This window comes from Fulmarus glacialis, unplaced genomic scaffold, assembly GCF_000690835.1.
Source record: "Fulmarus glacialis isolate BGI_N327 unplaced genomic scaffold, ASM69083v1 scaffold13494, whole genome shotgun sequence".
Taxonomy (NCBI): Eukaryota; Metazoa; Chordata; class Aves; order Procellariiformes; family Procellariidae; genus Fulmarus; species Fulmarus glacialis.
Window position 1 is genome coordinate 2669 of NW_009207481.1, and position 18272 is coordinate 20940.

The 18272-nt window shown below is 44.9% G+C and overlaps 1 protein-coding gene across 1 annotated transcript in view; it reads left to right on the forward strand.

The window, feature by feature from the left end:
• The window catches only part of ADAMTS13 (ADAM metallopeptidase with thrombospondin type 1 motif, 13), a 19929-nt gene extending 2310 nt beyond the window's left edge, over nt 1–17619 (forward strand). The window contains exons 5-30 of the mRNA XM_009576132.1: nt 1–125; nt 879–962; nt 1048–1172; nt 1969–2115; nt 2448–2582; nt 3128–3278; nt 3947–4051; nt 4527–4678; nt 4803–4866; nt 5401–5527; nt 5751–5899; nt 7265–7385; nt 8105–8185; nt 8458–8639; nt 9080–9215; nt 10910–11039; nt 11706–11895; nt 12487–12604; nt 12958–13087; nt 13692–13871; nt 14468–14672; nt 15171–15480; nt 15838–15984; nt 16464–16640; nt 16986–17170; nt 17461–17619. Coding sequence (XP_009574427.1) covers nt 1–125; nt 879–962; nt 1048–1172; nt 1969–2115; nt 2448–2582; nt 3128–3278; nt 3947–4051; nt 4527–4678; nt 4803–4866; nt 5401–5527; nt 5751–5899; nt 7265–7385; nt 8105–8185; nt 8458–8639; nt 9080–9215; nt 10910–11039; nt 11706–11895; nt 12487–12604; nt 12958–13087; nt 13692–13871; nt 14468–14672; nt 15171–15480; nt 15838–15984; nt 16464–16640; nt 16986–17170; nt 17461–17619 — 3815 coding nt within the window. The remainder of the gene's footprint in view (nt 126–878; nt 963–1047; nt 1173–1968; nt 2116–2447; nt 2583–3127; nt 3279–3946; nt 4052–4526; nt 4679–4802; nt 4867–5400; nt 5528–5750; nt 5900–7264; nt 7386–8104; nt 8186–8457; nt 8640–9079; nt 9216–10909; nt 11040–11705; nt 11896–12486; nt 12605–12957; nt 13088–13691; nt 13872–14467; nt 14673–15170; nt 15481–15837; nt 15985–16463; nt 16641–16985; nt 17171–17460) is intronic.
• The last annotated feature ends 653 nt before the right edge of the window (nt 17620–18272 follow it).

The following is an 18272-nucleotide window of genomic DNA, read 5'->3' on the forward strand; positions in this document are numbered from 1 at the left end:
CTCGCCTGCAGAAGAGGGCTGAGGGAGCTGTCAAACATCTGGAGCTGATGGTTGTAGTAGGTCCAGATGTTTACTTGTACCACAAAGAGGACACGGAGCGATATATTCTCGCCAACCTGAACATTGTGAGTACCTTTGTGTTTGGATTGCTGTCCCAGTGTGAGAGCTCACAGTGTCACAGGCGGACGGACCTCTGTGAGTGCACTTTCAGAGGTGTTTATGGTTACCTCCTCCTAGTACTGAGCACTGCTTCCCTTGGCACTGCATGGCAAGCTTTCCCTTGTAGAAGGAGCTGCACGGGTAAAAGTGGATGTTGGAAGCTTTGGGGTTGTAGTCTTAAAATCCACATAGAAAATGTAGCTCTTCATTTCATTACTAATACTGTTGTCTGTCAGATACAGTAGCAAGAGTTTTATCACCAGAGCCTTGATCCAGTCCGTGTTGCTTTCAGTGAGATTGAACCAAATCCACTGAATTAATCTCACATTTTACATTTCAATATTTTATTTCTATTACAGAATTTCTCTAAATGTCTCCCATTGCTATTATTAAAAATTTGTTTATGCATTTTCTGTGTGGGTGTATTGCAAAAAAATCTTTAGCATTCACTCTCCTACCTCCTACCTAACTTTTTTCCATGCAGATTCTTCTCTCTGCTTCAGAGTATCCGACAAGTCTAACAACAGTTCTCATCAGTTGACAGATTTATTTACATTTGTAGTACATACTTTAATGTTGTATTTCCCGGTGATTTTATAGTTGCCCCTTATGGTTACCAGGTGCGTTATCTTTGTAGTGAGTGCAGCCCTGTTATTGAGAACAGGTAGTGGAAGTCATCAAGGTGCCTTCTTTATTGAATCCCTTCTATCTCTTAACAGGGGGCAGAGCTGCTGAGAGATGCCTCACTGGGTGCTCATTTCAGGGTTCATCTTATGCAAATGCTTGTTTTGAGAGAACCAGAGGTGAGCAAGGAGGACTCTGTTCAAGTGTTGTCCAAGGGGTTGCTAAAAGCTGTATGAAATGTGCAAGAATGTACCTTCACTCTAGGCAGAGGTAAACATCACAACAAATATCACCTCCTCGCTAATCAGCGTTTGTGAGTGGAGCAAGAAGGTCAACCCCCAGAATGACTCTGACCCCCAGCATGCTGACGTTGTCCTCTACGTCACCAGGTACTGAAGCTCCCCTGCCCTGGGAGAGGACTGGAAACGCAGCCGTTGCTGTCCAGCTGTCAGCACAGTGACAGCGATTTGCACTGGCTCTTCCAGCAGTTTGGCATCACAGAGTCTTTGGAAATGGGTTGATTCTCGTATTTGGGGTTGATTCTCCTGCCTTTAGTGTAATGCAGTTAGTCAGAGGTGCTGTTTCTTCAGTTTCTGAAGGAACTGGAATACTCCCCAAGCACTGACCAGCCAGACTTGAGCAGACATTGTGTGCTTCCAGAGCAGCACAGCCAAACCCACTGCAGCTTTTTGTGGGCAGAAAAGTCGAACAGTAACTGGAAGTGAAAACCCACTGGTGTTTTCTGTGGAAGATTTCTAGTGCTACTCTGACTCAGACATTTTGTCTGACTTTCAGGCTCCTTGCTCTAAATTGCCTTGGCTAAATGTGTCGAAGGCAAACTTTTCTTTAGTGTAATGGCTTTGTTTTGGTGTTCTTTCTTCAAAGAGATGATGCTCTTGCTCTGTCTTTTGCAAATAGGATTAGTTCGTTTTATTCTATTCTGCTTGTCTGGGGACATCAGAATTTTTTCATGTAGAATCACCACAAATTTTGAATAGTGGGCACTCGTAGGACCCTACTGCTACTATCTTGCCCCAGGGAGCTCCATGTGTCAAAAGAGATGTTAGGTAGCTGGCAAAGTTAGATCAGGAAAGTGCAAATAAATTCAGTTGAATGTCTAGACCTGACTTTATTAGCTGCAGTGGTTCTTTGCTCTTTCCTCTGTATCTGTCTTCCTTACTTTAGGTTTGACCTGGAGTTACCTGATGGGAACAAGGAGCTACGTGGAGTGACTCAGTTAGGTGGAGTCTGCTCCTCCTTCTGGAGCTGTGTTATTACCCAGGACACTGGCTTTGACCTTGGAATCACCATAGCCCATGAGATTGGGCACAGGTCAGTAGGAAAGCCCCAGAGCAGCCCAGATTGTTTTATTCAGATAAAAACATTCCCCAGTTTAAGGGTTTCTGAAGAAGGATAAGGATCTCTTGGCATAACAGGGGGTTTCCCATAGATTATTCAAAACGTTTGGAAAGAGTTCCTTGCATTTCTTGCATTCAAAAGTTCTGTGACAATGCGAAGCTGCAAAGAGGAGAGAAAACCTATGTGACAACAGTAGAAGGAAAGGCTGCAGAGGGAGCTCAGTCCTTGCTTAGAGAAGAGAGGCTCTGAGGGAACCCAACCTCTGGGTTTCTTCTCCTCAGGGCACTGTGCTGCTTCTGTTACAGTCTTGGAATCCCCCACGATGGTGAGGGGAATCGGTGCAGCAGCAGCGGTTACATAATGGGTGAAGCAGCAAACCACAACAGCATCGACCTCACCTGGTCGCAGTGCAGCCGAGAAGAGTTCCTGGCCTTTGTCAGGTAAGGGAATGGTCGAGTTCTGTGTGCCTGTGTGGGAGCAGTTCCCTGTGCTGGGAGCTTAAGAGAGAGCAGGGAAAGACAAGGACTAAAACATAATTCTTGGAAAATGAAGAACTGTGAAAAGCTTAGGGTTTGTTAATTTCTTAGCACTTGTGTCTGTTGCTGAGGTTAAACCCAGTTTTTGCTTCAAGTAGCTGGAAATTACTTTGGTTAGTGACTAACATGCCTGGGCTGTGTTGGACTTCTCAGACACTAGCTCAGTCTGGAAATTTTATTTAAAATGTCAGAGCATTTAGGTTTAAACAAGCATTGCGGGCTGTGAGCTGGCTGGGTGAGAAACAGGCATGAGTTTCTGTTATAACTTCAGCAGCAGGGAACTGTGAGCATCTCCAGGCAGCTGCTGCAGCTAAATCCATCACAGCCCACAGTAAGCATGTGTTGTCTGGGAAAGCAGCAGCCAACTCCCAGAATGAAACTCAGCAGAAGTTTGCAAACATGTCATTGTCCTTCAGCTGGGAAAGTGATATTTCTTATGTCTCTATCAGCACAGGCCAAACAAACTGCTTAAATGACCTGCCGGACATGGATGGCAGCATCCCTGGATGGAAGCCTGGCTTGTACTATGGAGCAGATGAGCAATGTAAAATAGCCTTTGGGAGTGTTGCCACAGCATGCACCTTTGCTGACAGCAATGTTGTAGGTAGAAAGTTTGTCTGTCTTGCTAGGGGCAGCAGGGAAATGTTCTGGAGCCAAGATTCAGGAAAAGGGAGCTGGGGACATTTTTATTATAAAGGAATGGAAGGTGCTTTCCTGCTACAGACTTCTTGGCAAAGAACAAACCTTCAAAGGCTTTTAAAATGCTTTCCTGCTCTCCATCACCTCCTTTGTCCACATAAGTCTCCTTTAAAGTTTGCATAGAGCCTTCTGTCCAAACATCTGCCTGGCGGTGCTAGTGCTGGGTACACCTACTCAGGTGAGTCTTGGGTCCCGTGTTGGGGAGCTCTTGTTCATTGGATCCCTTCAGCTTCCCCGTCATTGCACAAGTCCACGTGGCTGAGAAATGCAGCATGGCTAATAGCTGCCATCTGGACATGTTTTCTTAATGAGGAAGCACTAAGGTGGGTGAAACTAATCGCTTCAGTTGATGATCTTCTAGCATTATAGCTGACAGTGATGGTCTTTTGACACGCCCACAGCTTTTGCACAGTAACAGGAGAAATGAAGGGACTTGCTTGCATTGTTGGGTAGCTGTGGGGAAACCAAACATCCGGGACATGCACCATTTAAACAGAGCAGCTTTTGGGACTGCTGTGTTGATGAGCCTAAGTGACTCCCTGAACTCCCTGGTTTTCTTGTCACACCAGGACATATGTGAAGTTCTCTCATGCCACGTACAACCAGGAGACAAATCCAGCTGTACTCGGCTTCTTGTTCCCCTCTTGGATGGTACTGAGTGTGGAATCAATAAGGTAAGGAGGCTGCTGATCCGATGATCAGAAGTTGTTGTGGGTGGTATGGAGCTCATTAGAGAGCAAGACATTGGTGGTGGCTGGAAGGTACGTGGCACTCACTGCCCCTCGGCCAGGGAGCTAAGGCCAGACACTCCAGTCACAAACTGGTACCAGCTGATCTTGATGTTTCCACCTTGTCTATCTCTCTGTAGTTGCTTTGCAGTTCTATAGCCTGATACCTGAGTTTTCCTCCAAGGCTTTGCTTTCTACTTGAAATGACCATCGGCTCTTTGTTTTAACCCCAACCTCATGTTAGACCATAATTAGGAATGGGACTCTTCTAGCCTCTTGTGAGAAGGTGCATCATTCATCTTGGGATTCTCTGTTACAGCCTGACCTGCCAAGAGATGGGGACTTGTGCTACCCTTGTAGATCCCAGCCCTGCTGGGTTCACTGTGGTGCTGCTGCCAATTTTGTGTATTCTTGGTCTTAGTGGTGCTCCAAGGGACAGTGCAGCTCTCTGGAAGAACTGAACCCCATGGCTGTAGTCCATGGGCAGTGGTCTGCCTGGAGCCCCTTCTCCTCCTGCTCCCGCAGCTGCGGAGGTGGAGTTGTGATAAGGCAGCGGTTCTGTAACAACCCCAGGTAAGAGCTGGGGAGCTGGGGAGTTTGCAGTGCTTCTTGGCTGATTCAGGGCCATGGGGTCTGAGTCTTGCTCTTTACTTGGGACAAACCTGCCTCTGTTGAGGAGTTCTTCTGTCATTTCCAGGCCTGCTTTTGGAGGGCAGAAATGCAGTGGCGCCAGCATCCAAGTGGAGATGTGCAATACTCAGGTAATGGAGCTCATCACATCTTCTGAGCTTTTTTTTTAATGCCATTTAACCCTTTGAGAGCTGTATGGTTTGGGACTGTACTTCTCACAACTGACTGCTCTGGGAAGGAGGACTAAAGATCTGGCATACAGCCTCCATCTGTCTGACAACAGGAGAGATATTTGTTCCACTGTGTCTGAAGACAGCAGCATTGTTCACGTGTAATGAAGCATTTTCTCTATGCCTTCATAGCAGGACAGACGCTGAGAAAATAGTGACTCACTTAATGATAGTTTTCTTCAGAGGGACATTCTTATATTGTTCCTATTTTCCTTATCCATTATTTTGCATAAATAGCAAAGATAGCAGCTTCCAAACACAATTTTCTGCATATCCCGCAGCCTCCCTTTAAAGTGGTTTTCTTTATTTGCAGTTGTTTTGGTGTTTTACTTACCAGCCACTGCTTTCTGCCTTTAGCTAGTGGGTAAAATGCTGCTTGGGATTCTGTGCTCAGTAACTTCCTTTCATTACCATACAATTCTCTCTGGGATGTAGGCGTGTTTGATGACCCAGCAGGACTTTATGGCTGAACAATGTGCAGCAACAAATTTAAAGCCACTGTATCTCACTGTAGAAGTGCCATCCTTTTATACCTGGACTTCTGCTGTTGGCTTTGCCAAAGGTAAGGAAAGACTGAGAAACCATGATTTCTTTGTGAAGGGGAGCACTCATGGACGTCTCTGTACTTTGAAGTCAAAAGGCTGTTTCACTGATTGTTTTAGTTTTCATGTGAAACCTGGATGCTTTTTCTGTCAGATCCTTTTGACTTCTTCCCATTGCTTGATGGTCAGCCACGTGCCTTTCTGAAAGAGTAACTCCTTTCTTCTTCTGTCTGCCTCCTCCAGGAGACATGCTATGCAAGCACATGTGCAGGGCCATTGAAAACGAATTCATGGTAAGCCGCGAAGACAGGTTCATAGATGGAACCAGATGTGAGCAGGATGACACTGAGCATCATGGGGCTTTCAGTCTGTGTGTAATGGGAAGCTGCAGAGTAAGTGACTGGGGAATCCAGGTGAACCTCTGACATGTAATCTGCCCCAAAGGAGTCAGTTTACTAGGAGAAGGGGAAAAAACCACAGTGTCCCAAACAACAGAGCGAGCTCTTCTCAAGAGAAGAGAGTTTTGTTCTTAGCTTAGTGGATGGAGTCCAGCAAATGTACTGTTCTGTCTGTGCATCCAATGCCAATGCCCTCTAGATAAGACATTCTGCTAATTATGCAGTAAGTACGTAAGGCTATTCATCCCTAATCCAAGAAGCAATGGGTTTATGCGTTGGTTGAGGAGACATCATTAGCTGTTCAGTTTGCATGGTATAAATAGCCCTATAAAATGCTGACTCTGTTGGAGAAAAGTTACATGATTTGAACATACCGAGTCAGTGGCAAAATAAGGAGTAGAACCTGGGAATCGTAAGTCAACAGATTGATTGTTGCAGTATCACTAGTCAGAACTGAAGTATAACGGTTTTTTTTCCCGTGGATTGGACATGAGAAAGGCATTCTTTCATGATGAACTTGAATATAACTCCCCCGCGCTGTCTGCATTTTAGTAACTGCTGACCCGGTTGTATGTTTTCTGTTGCTTCTTTACGTTCCCAGAATACACTTTTAAAATTTTATGTTTTTCTCATTATCCTCGTGTTCACAATGTTTTGTAATGCATTTCCACCTAATGAACAGCAGAGGGTGTAGGCATAATCTATTCTGATTTCTGCTGTTCTATTGGTGACAGTGATAAATATGTATGTTATGGCAGCATCCAAAGCCTGGGATCAGTGCCTCTAGCATAAATTCAGCAGTTGCACATGTTTTGCTGCTAAGCCTGCTGAGATCCTCCTGTAGCTTTTTGTAAATTAGTCTTGTTCGTGGGAATGAGGATAGAATCTCTTTTCTGAGCTCCATGGGATTGAAGGCCAGGCTGAAGGATGTGAGCTGGGTTTGGGTATGGGGTTTGGGGAGCTAAAGATTCCTTTAGAACCTGCCATTCATGTTTACTGTTCTCCTGGGTGCTTTTTTTTTTTCCCCTCCGCCCTCCAGAAAGAGTTCATAGAAGAAAGGGAGTGCAGAGCCTTTGTTTAGGTCACAGGAGAAATCTTTCTGGGCTGCTTCTTATGGGAAAGAAAATGTCACGCAATTAATGAAACTTGTTGTGCTCTCGGCTAAGACTGCAATCCCTGGCTTTGCATGCTGCTGTACAGTGGTAGATCTAGGTACAAACACATCTTTGTCTATGCTGTCTTCTTAAATTCGAATTACAAATGAAAAAGGCAGTTTCAGGAATTCAGGCAATGTTGCTTTCATTCGCTTGTTTTCTTCTCAGAATAGGCAAGTCTTGACAGACTCTCCCCTTTGCTCAGGCATTCGGGTGTGATGGCCAGATGGACTCCAAGAAGATAATGGACTCTTGCAAGGTCTGTGGGGGTGATAATACCACTTGCACTAAAGTGAGTGGATCTTACACAGAAGGAGAAGCTAAAGGTGTGTAGTCCCCACCCTCAGGCTCAACATTATGGTACTGTTTGTATGCTGCATATTTGTATGCATATTCAGTGTTCATAATCTTCTGTATGTGACTTCTTGTTTCTGCTTCTGCTTGATTTTATTTTATGGAGGATATGGCAATAGAGTTTGGGTAGTCGACAGAGAAGGCAGCTAAGATCTGTAGCAGGGAGGTAGCTGTTGTGTAGGCAGAGTGACTTTTTTGGTCATAGTTCTTCTCTGGACATGGACCAGAAATGTAGCCATTTGGGAAGTCCAGCAAATTATTGGGAGCTGGGGGCTGTGTCAGAGGCTTCCTGAGATGTTAAACATCCATTTGGGAACTGATCTGGCTCTTGCAGTATCACATATAGATATTAGCAGAGAACATAAAAAGAGCAAAAGAAAGATGAGAACAGGACACAGAATTCAGTTTGGTTTTGTTTGCTGTATTCACCATCGCTATGTTCAAGCCAAGCTGATAGAGCTAAAGTCAGTGTGAATTTAGCCTGCTGGCCATCACTGTTGTATCCTTATTTTTTTTATGTTAGCTATATAACCCCTGTCTGCAATTAAGCTTTGTTGCTGCCTGTAAGGCTTGTCCTCCAATGGATAGTGTGCTAGTAAGGTGAAGAGGGGTTGGTGTGTAATCCCCAGCCTTTTTAACAGAGGAACAGTAATGGAAGCTGACCATATCTTCTTTCTTTCCATCCTTCCAGAGTATGTTACATTTCTGTCCCTGCCTTATAACACCACCTTGGTCCATGTTACCAATCGGAGACCACTCTTCACACATTTGGGTGAGTTGAATGAAAAGGAGAGGAGGGACTGCAGGCAGGCCTAAAACAACCTTGTAAAAACAAGAACATGGAATTTGCGCGGAAAGTTCTTGATGATGCAATTTGTTTGTGGGATGGTCTCCAGTGGGAAGTGGTAGAAGCCATGCTCTTTGGGATGCCCGACTTAGATCAAACTGGTTTCTAGCAAATGGGCAGTCTGTAGCTGCCAGCACCAGGGGATCCTGGTGACCACATCATATCTCTTAACCTCACTGCTACTTTTGCTCCTCTAGCTGTGAAGGTTAAAAGAGAGTATGTGGTTGCTGGAAAAGGAAAAATCTCACTGAATGTCACCTATCCGTCGGTTCTGGAGGACAGCCAGATCAAATACAAAGTGTTTCTCACCAAGGACAACCTGCCAAGCCTGGAGGAAGTCCATGTGGACGGGCCAACACAAGAAGAAATTGAAATACAGGTAAATTAAAATAAGAGTTGGAAAGGGGCCAGTCAGAACTGCCAGGCTGAGTTTGTGTAGCTCTGCTGCAGTGCAGAATCCAGGTGTAGTAGGCTTCGTGCCCCAGGGCAGTGGAGATGGTGTTTACTAAGAGTGATGGTGTTGCTCTTCTTGGGAAAGGTTGAGGGTTGACTGCGTACAGGCTTTCTGCAGGTCTGGGGGATGGTTGTGTGGGGAAAAGCATACCAAGTTAAACCTTTTGCTTGGCTTAATCTTTTTTCAGTGCCCTGTGCACAGAATTCACAGGGTGAGTACTCTGACCGCCTCTGGCAAGAATTGAGAGTCATAGCATTGAGGCTCAGGATTGGATGGAAAAAAGGGGGACTAGCTTCTCTTATCTCCACCCTAAGAAATGAGTCTGAGTTGATTTGTGCATTGACCACAACTTTTTCCTTCACCAGGTCTATCGAAGGTATGCAAAAGAATATGGCAATGCCACCAACCCAGACATCACCTTCAGCTATTTTGTCCCCAAAGAGAATCTGACGTATATGTGGATTCCTCAGCAGGGGCCATGTTCAGTGACCTGTGGGGAAGGTGAGGCAGCAGTACTCAATCTTTACTTTTTACGGAGATCTGGGCAGACTTCTAGTTTGTCGGGCTGGTAGTCACCCAGATCTTTGCTCCATGGGCTCTCCTGGCCTAACTGAAAGAAATGTGACATCAGCAATAGATACTTGGTTAGAACTTACTAAACAACTGAACTGAATTTAAAAGCAAATTGCTGAAAGTGAGATGCAGTTGCCAATGTTAAACTGAACCAAAGAAAAGAGTGGTACAGCTTTTGAATTAAATTAGCAAATCAGCAAATGAGCTGAATCATCAAAATGATAGTGAAAATGTTTGATCGTGAAGAGCATTTTTAAATAGGTTTTAACTGAACTTTTGGTTTTAATAATTTTCTCAGATTTTTCGAAGTTATTGAAGACTGTAATTTGAAGTTGGCTAAACATCAAAAGTCTGAGACCAAAGTGGTATCTAGTATCTAACTAAAGCCTCAGAGCTAATTATGAAACTTCCTTCTTAGAATTCTATTCCTGTGCCATGGCTAATCCTTTCTGTCTCCCTGAAGAAATCATAATGCAGATTGTAACAGATCACTCTGGTAGACAGTCTGACATCTTGTTTATCACATAACACAGATGACACTGGCAAGCCTCTCAAGACTTTTATGACAAGAATTTAGAAAATACATTAATGAATAATTATGGAAGTCAATCTGTAGGACTAGTTATGTCTGGAGAGCTTTTCTCCAACAGATTCCCCAGGTGAACTGATTGCTGAAACCCTGAAGTAAAGAACTCAAAATGCTCTAGGGCCTCCCAGCTAATGCAGTCACAAACAAAAAAATGAGAAAGCTGGGACTTAAAATTACAGAAAGTTGAGAATCCAAGCTGAAGTTGCATCTTGAGAGCTGATAGTGATGCTCAGGCCCTCCTTACCAAGAGACATTATTTGAAAACAAGGAGGGTAGTGAAAAGATAACATTGCTGATTGATTCTTGACATTTGCTTCTCAGGGTCATGCTCTTTGAGATTAAAAATGTCTCTGTGGGTAGCCCATTCACTGCAAAGGAGACTCTTTACAGCTTTGCTTGTAACTTCTTTGAGTTTGGATTTTCACCCGCTTTAGCTGTTAGGTTCAGTATTGTTAAAAATCTTGTTTATAGCTGTAGTTTATGAATATTTCATTTCTTTATATGCCACAGGCACTGCAAGTCTGCAGTTTCTCTCCCAGTACCTCTAGTCTAGTTTTGGATATTGATGATCACTTTGAGGACATTGGCATGGCTGGGTACAAAGGCTACTTGATGATTAGTTCTACAGAACGTCATTTAAAAATGGCTGACTGCTAGAGCTTATTTTCAGCAACCTGTCTCTCATCAGTCAGACATCAAGATTATTAGAAGTAATTTGGACCAAATTATGATTGATATCCTTGTTCTTGCAAATGGCCAGTTTAGAGCAATCTTTCCATTTTGGCAGTGGATTATCCATCAAACTTCTCATCCTCTGGGGTGTTCATCTTGGAAAGTCACTTTAAAACTCTTGAGGAAAAGTTATATCAGAAAGAAGGGGTTTGTGTGTTTATTGGAAGTCTGTATTCCCAAATATGCCATTTTCTTACACAGATGGTTTGAGCAAAGAGAAATTATTGCATCTTCCTAGCATAATAGAGGTGAACTGTTCACTTTGTTTATAACTTCCTTTCCTTTTCCTTTTGTATCCCAGGGACGCAACCAGTGGATCATGTGTGCTTTGACCAGACAAAGAATGAAATAACAGAGGATCAGTGGTGTCTGGAGCTCCCACAGCCCCTTTCGGAGCACGAGCCCTGTGCCATGGAGCCATGCCTGTACAGGTTGGTGTTCCTGGAAGCTCAGCTGAATTCTTGCTTTGCTTGTCCTTTCTCTGCCAGTTAACCCAGTCTCTGCAGTCTTATTTGCATTGTGCAAGGTGAAAAAAAAGGAGAGGTATGAAGTAGTTTCTTTCTAATTATAGTGGCATAGCAGATCCCAAACCATGTTCTGTCTTTCCTGGTCTCATGAGGTAATTGAGATGTCAGCTGAATGAATGGGAGATAGTCCTTCCAATATTTTACAGTAGTCTGCTAAATGAAAATACTTTGAGGGCATGGCCAGAAGAAGATGTCTGCTCACATCCTTTCCAAGATTGTGCCAACAAAGATTTGATCTTACTCTGGAGGAGACCCTTGTGTTTATTAGACTGGAAAGAGGACCAAGAGCCAAGCCTGCCAAGACATTGATCTTACAGATATTTTAGTGTTTAATAAAAAGTGATTTCACTGTGAACTACAGCTTTTTAGTTTAGGTGCTTTTAGTCCTAGAGAGCTATCAGTGCAAGGACTTAAATTTCCAGCAGTTGTCCTCTCAATCACATCCAGACAAGGCTCTTGAATTGCAGAAGCTGAATACTCTGTATGACCCATTTCTGTAATCAGTGGCGTGAGTAATAAACCTCCATGATCCAGATGAGAAATAGGGTGATAAAATTACTTCCCATTTAGGTGGAAGATGTCTCGGATAGGTGAATGCTCTGCTGTCTGTGGAACTGGAATTGCCCAGCAGAATCTGACCTGTGTTCAGTTTCGTGATGGATTAGAGACTGTTGTGGATGACAGCTTGTGCCCAGCAGAAGAAAAACCCCTCTCCGTTGTGCCGTGTGTGGTTAATGTCTGCCCTTTGGGCTGGGACAAAGTGAGTTTACTGGCTTGGCTTATTTCAGGAGTCTTACTGGGAGCTCTGCACTTGTGATCCACAGGAGGCTACCAGTTAAGAAGAACCACCTTACTACTGGAGTGTGGGAGGGTGGTTTACACCAAGAATGTCTGCCCAGTTAAAGGTTCATCCTGTCGCTTTAGACAGCTCTGTCCCTCTTAATTTACGCTGCTGGATTCATCAATTCATAATGGTGGTTTGTTTAGGGCAGCTGTTGACTATGTTCCTTCTTCATTTCTCCTCGCAGAGTCCAACAAAACCAGAAACAGAAATAACCCCTGGTCCACTAGGAAATACCTAGTTAGATACTGCTTTAGGCATCTCCAGTCTCGTTTATCTCTCCTCAGGTAGTGTGAATTAGGAGGGGTCTTGGCTGTTGGATGTCCTTAGCTATTCCTGATACTTACATGTTCTGCAAAAATGGAGAAAGTGCTTGAATGTGCCTCTTTCTTCAGTGACAGCAAATATGTTGTAGGCTTTATCTGGAGGTATCCCCCAGCTTCATTAGATTGGGACTGGTGTGGAAGGCAGGTGCCAATGTCAGTCTGGGTCTTTTTGCTCTGTTCTGAGGAGGAAGATGCACACTTACTTCAGACTTCGGAGTCACTTGGGGGTATCCAACTGGAAAATCAGACTGTGTATGTCTGGAGCCCTCTAGCTGGAGAGTGTTCCGTCTCCTGTGGTAGAGGTGAGATCTTTCAGTGCTGCAGGGAAATGTTGCTTGGCTGTAGGTGTGAGCTCAGTGCCTAGGAACCTCGGGGACCTGGTCTTTTCCCCTCTACGGTTCTAAATGCATGTGTAGCTGTGGTCACAATTTTTTTGAGTCTGGGAGAGGCAAGGGGGCCTGGCTCAGACAGGGAATAGTTTAGAGGGCTGGCTGGCTGCTGCTGTGCTTCAGAGTTGGAGGGGGTGAGTGCAGTAAGTGTGCCTGGGGCTTGGACAGAGTTTGCTTGTTTTGTACATGCAAGTCCGACTGACACTGCTTGGCTTGTTTTCAACTCTTGCATGCATGTCATGCAGTAACATCACTTCTCTTTCTAGGTAAGACTCAGCTACAGTATGTATGTGTGGCTTTTGACACCAAAGAAGAAACCCAGGAAGAAAACTGTCATCCAGTGCCAAAGCCAGAGAGCAAGACGGAAGTCTGTGATCTCAGTCCCTGCCCACCAAGGTAAAGCAGTTACCAGGAGACAATGAGCCAGTGAGAGGTCTTTTCTTCCTCTGTATCTCCAGGGACACGGTAAAGTAAGGGTCAAGCTACTCTGAGGATGTTATCTTCCTCTCCCCTGGTTTGAAAGCACAGCCAGCTGTAAAAACAGTAGCACTGATCCATACTGAGCAAACTAACAGAGAGTCTTTCCTGGGCTGGTACATTCTCAAGCAGAACTAAGTGAAGTCTTTGGAGTTTGAGTCCAGGGCAAAACTGAAAACCTCTTGATCCCTTATTACCCTGGGGAAGTAGGAACAAATCCATAACTGCAAAAGGTGGTGACACATTTCCCAGCTGTAGTTTCCACATAGCATCAAGGAAAGTAGCTAGAATTAAATGCTCTAAGAATCTGGAATAGCTGCTCTGAGAACTGAAGGAAATTGATTGCACTTTGCTTAGGATTTATGGTATTGCAGACTGCACTCAGTGGGGTGACTGCTGATCTTTCAAATATGAGCCAGTGTGTATGTGTGCATTAACATAATTCCAGTTGTACTTCCATAGACTGGTCCAGTGAAGACGGGTGACAGCTGGAGGTACTCACTGGTGGCTGCGTTATTCCCAGGTGGCGTTACAAAATAGGCTTATGCAGTGTAAGCTGTGGAGGAGGTGTGATGCACAAGGTCCTCTACTGTGTAAGGGAGACCAGGGAGAAGGCAGAAGAGATTGTGGCAGACACCCAGTGTGGTGGTTTGCCTCGCCCAGAGGAGCAGGAGCCGTGTAATTTGGAGCTGAGCCCTCCAAGGTCAAAATGGCCACATGGGCCATAAGAGCATGCAATGGGGAAGAGCAGTTCTCCGTTAACATGTGTGGTATGATCTAGGATATGGCTCAGGGATGATAAATGGGGCACAGCTTGCCCTACCCTATTTGCTGTGGGACTGGAAAGCCACAGGCATCTGAACTTTTTTTACATGCTACAGGATGCCGCTCCCAGGATGAAATACTCTGGGTTGGTTTCTGATCTGACTGTTCAGAGTGGTGTGCGTTTTGGAGGGAGATAAGATTGTTTTTTGCAGTTAAGCCTGTGTATGTCACCCTGGGGAAGACTGTAATGGACGCAGAGTAAGACTCAATGTGTATTTCGAGTTTCTTGCAAAATGTGAATGCCCTCTGTTTCGGTCCAACTCCAAACCTGCTCCAGACTGCCCAGCCTTGTTTCAAAGGCTGCCTTCTAAGTACCATAGGCAGCAAAGCGCGTGAGGCAGAGGGGTGAAGAAAGCTGCTGAGAAGCAGAAGGGGGAAGTGTGAGGGAGTTGCATTGCATTTTCTACAGTGAGACATAGTAGAGAGTGGAGGTTCATCACTAACTTTATTTTTCTCCCCCATGTCCTCTGTTAGATGGAAGGTAACCCCAGCTGGCCCCTGTTCCTCCAGCTGTGGGCTTGGCTTAGCCGTTCAGCTGGTCACCTGTGTGCAGATTCACCAAGGCAAGGAGATTTTGCTGGAGGAGCGTTTGTGTCCTGTGGTAGAGAAGCCCCTTACCAGTGTCCCCTGTGTCATCCGAATGTGCTCTTATGAATGGAGCTTCAGCGAGTGGACAGAGGTATTTGCTCTTGTTCAGATGCAGCACTTGGTGTCTAGCGCAGCAGTTTTATAGCCATTCACTTCCCTAAAGCATACAGGGGAGAAATACCACTTCTGCCTTATATATTTACTTCCCACAGAAATGCTAAACTGTTTCTAGGGATGTTTTCCATCTTTTCCACTGTGTTTAGCAGCTGTAGGTCTGCTTCCCACCTTTCTCAGCTAAGGTTTTGGCTGCAGTTTAAAAATGGTGCTTGGCATGTTTTCTTCTGGAATGCAGATCTCTTCGGATTTTTTAGGAAGTGGTTCTGCAATTCAAAGATATAGTTTGGAAGATCCCCTGGGAGGTGGGCCATCTTACAGCTGATATAACTAGAGCACTGAAAAGGCAAGTGATAGAACAGCATCACTGAACAAAAGATCAGACCCCCAGATCATGCCTGAGCCAATAAATGTATTTATTTCTAAATACCAACGGAAACACATGTATAAAGGCTGTGGGTTTCTTCTTCTGCAGTGTTCAACTTCATGTGGGAATGGCATTCAGACACGGCAGGATTTCTGCTTCAACCCGTTAACCCGTAAGCACGTGAACCCCATCTTCTGCAGGCACTTCCCCAAGGCCATTGTGATACGTGGCTGCTCTGCAGGGCCCTGTCCTGAGCAGGCGGTGGGGACCAGGTCCCATGGAGCAGAACTGCAGACAGTGACACCAGCCGCGCGTCTGACGACAGCTGCGACTGCTAAAGAGGCGAGATACAAGGACCTGGATGTTCCTCCATCTGCTGTGCCAGCTGTGCCTCAGGAACAGACGAACACCAGTGGAGGTGAGGTGCCTCTACCAATAGGTGCTTACTGTGTGCAGCTGGGTTGTGGTGACCTTACTGCCATGCAGGGACAGGAGCATGGGAAGGGAATACTTCTGGTTAGGAGGGACAACATGCTGTTCCTTCCAGCATGCCATGAGCTGTCCGTGTTATCTGAGCTAGGAATAATGACTCCCTTCCCTGGGCTTCCCAAAGCTCTTCTGACTTGGGACTCCTTGGGGCAGCAGCTGATTCTTCCTGTGCTTTACCCAGAAGCTGTGCACTTGTCTGTTCATTGTGCCACAAAGGGAATGGGGGCTGTTTTTCAGCAGCTGTAGTTCCTTCTGGATGTGTTTCTCATCTGTCTCTGCTGTACAGGTGTCTGTGGAAAGCTCTTTCTTAATGCCACCGGGATCATCAACATGACGGGTGTAGAGAGCAGCGACTGCACTGTGGCCATCGGACGTCCTCTCAGGGAGGAGATAACAGTCAGCATCCTGGAGAGCTCCCTCAACTGCAGTGCAGGTACTGCCCAGGGCGTGCTGGGGACTAGCCTGGCCCTTTGGGAAATCTGCACCTCTTTTGCCTGTGTGCTTTTGGTGCCCTGAAAGGTTCTTGCTGCCTTGGAGCCTGTGTAATCTCTGAAACCATTTTACAAGTTTTTCTGTCCCCCCAAGTCATTGCCAGATGGGACTAAATGAAGATGATGCCTTTCTTCCCCTGACATGATGGTTTCTTACCTGTTTTGTTGATAGATATTAGATGAAAGGAGTTTATGGGGTTAAAGAAGCTGCTTGCTTTGGCCTGTTATAAACTCTCTCTGTAATATACCCTCTTGCTGGAATCAGTACAGTTAGATTAGTTAACTGGACTGTTTTCATGACAGATTTTGATAAGATAGGGACAAGATGCAGAAATTACTTGATTCCAGACCTATATGAGATAGGTTGCAGCCTTTTACTTCAAGTAAAAGTGTTTCTGGTCCCTGTGCTCATCCATTCCAGGTGAGGTAGTGCTGTTTTCTGGGCGAATGATGTGGCGGACAGGCTGCAGGAAGCTCCCTTTGTCACTGATAAATTCCAGAACGAATACACTGATTGTGAAACAGCGTGTTTTGCTGCCAGGAAATGGGGTCATTCTTCAGTACAACAGCAGAACTGCAACTAAAAAATATTACCAAGGTACCTTACTGAAAGCTTTGCTATTGCTTTAGATTAAGGCACCCATGACAAGGCCCACAGAGTTCCATGGATCATGGTTGCCTATGGAAATCTATGGAAACCTTGCTTCATTTTTAGCAGCTAATAAACCCCTTCTTGGGGAGTGTTGGAATTAATATTACTTGTGGACCACCCCTCCGTTTTAAAGGCAAGCCCCTTGCAGGTGTTTGCTGATGCTTGGAGGTTCCCAGATGAAAATCCTTAGAGAAACTTTTCTGCCTGTGTTTAATTTAAATGATTTCTTTCTTGGAGATCGTGGACACTTCTCTAAATCATTTTCTTTTCTGCTCCCTTTCCCCCTCTCAGACTGTGACAAGCAGCTGTTTGGCCCCCACGGTGAAATAGTGAATCCTGTGCAATTGCCCGATCAAAGGCAAGAAGTAGTGTGTCGGACCTTCATCAATGTGGCTCCTCGGCATTGCATAGCTATCCGCGCCCTATATATTGACCTGGGCAATGAGAGCAACCAAACACATTTTAATTACATCCTGGTGAGTCAGAAACCTAAAGGGGATGATTTGGATGGGAACGGACCTGTCTCCTCATCAGAGATTTCCATCCAGATTCAAAGTTCAGTCACAAATTCTAGAGGGTCAGACTCTGATCTCTGTTATGTAAATGTAGATGTGAATGAGCACTACTGATGTCTACTGTATTTCTTCTAACCTTTGTATAGGGCAGTTTTTCCCCCCTGAGTGACCAATTTGCAAGTCCCCAGTATTCTGTGGGTACTTCACTTATAGGCTGCTATGATATAATGGTTTGGTCTTTCTTTATGTAGGTCCGTGATGTAAGCACCATGAAGACGATGGTGTTCCATGGGAAACAACAATTCTTCTGGCAATCAACAGGAAGCCAAGCTGAAATTGAATTTCATGAAAACATTAAGGATCACCGAACCAGTTTCTGGGCTGAATATCATGCTATTGAGCCCAAATAAAAGGGGCCAGGCTACTGCACTGAGAAAGGCCGTAGTCCAGTTAGTCACTGCTGCCTGTTCACTGCTCGAGGTCACACGAGTCATTTAACCTTTTGCAACAGCTTCCCCATCTATTGAGTAAAACAATAATATCTACTCACTCCTTTGGGATCTCAGTTAATATTTATAAAGGTTATGCAAAAGACATGTAACTACCAAATATTTAGCAGATAGTCCTCATACGGATTTTCTGTCTGTGTTGATTGGTATTAATGCAGTTTACATGTTTGCAGTTAGTGACTTGGACACTGAAGTCTCAGGGTCCGGCTTCTGTAATACGCTGTGACCTTTTAGGATAATTGTTTAATTTCTCAGTGGCTCAGTGTCCCATTACAAACCTCTGTATACCACAAGTAGCTATGATTATGGTTTAGCCATTAAGTTCACTCTGTTGCAATGTTAATTCCCCTTGAAACTGAGGCCCATTGAAATTCTGGAATGTTACAAAGAAGGTGAAGATGTGTATGAGGACTAACTGCTAGCACAAGAAGACTAGAGACGTATGAGGGCAAGACAGTTTCTTTGCCCGGGAGGGTAGTGCAACACTAGGACAGGTCACTCAGAAAGCTTGAATGTTTTCAGGAGTTGGCTAGACCGAGGCACTGCTGATCTGG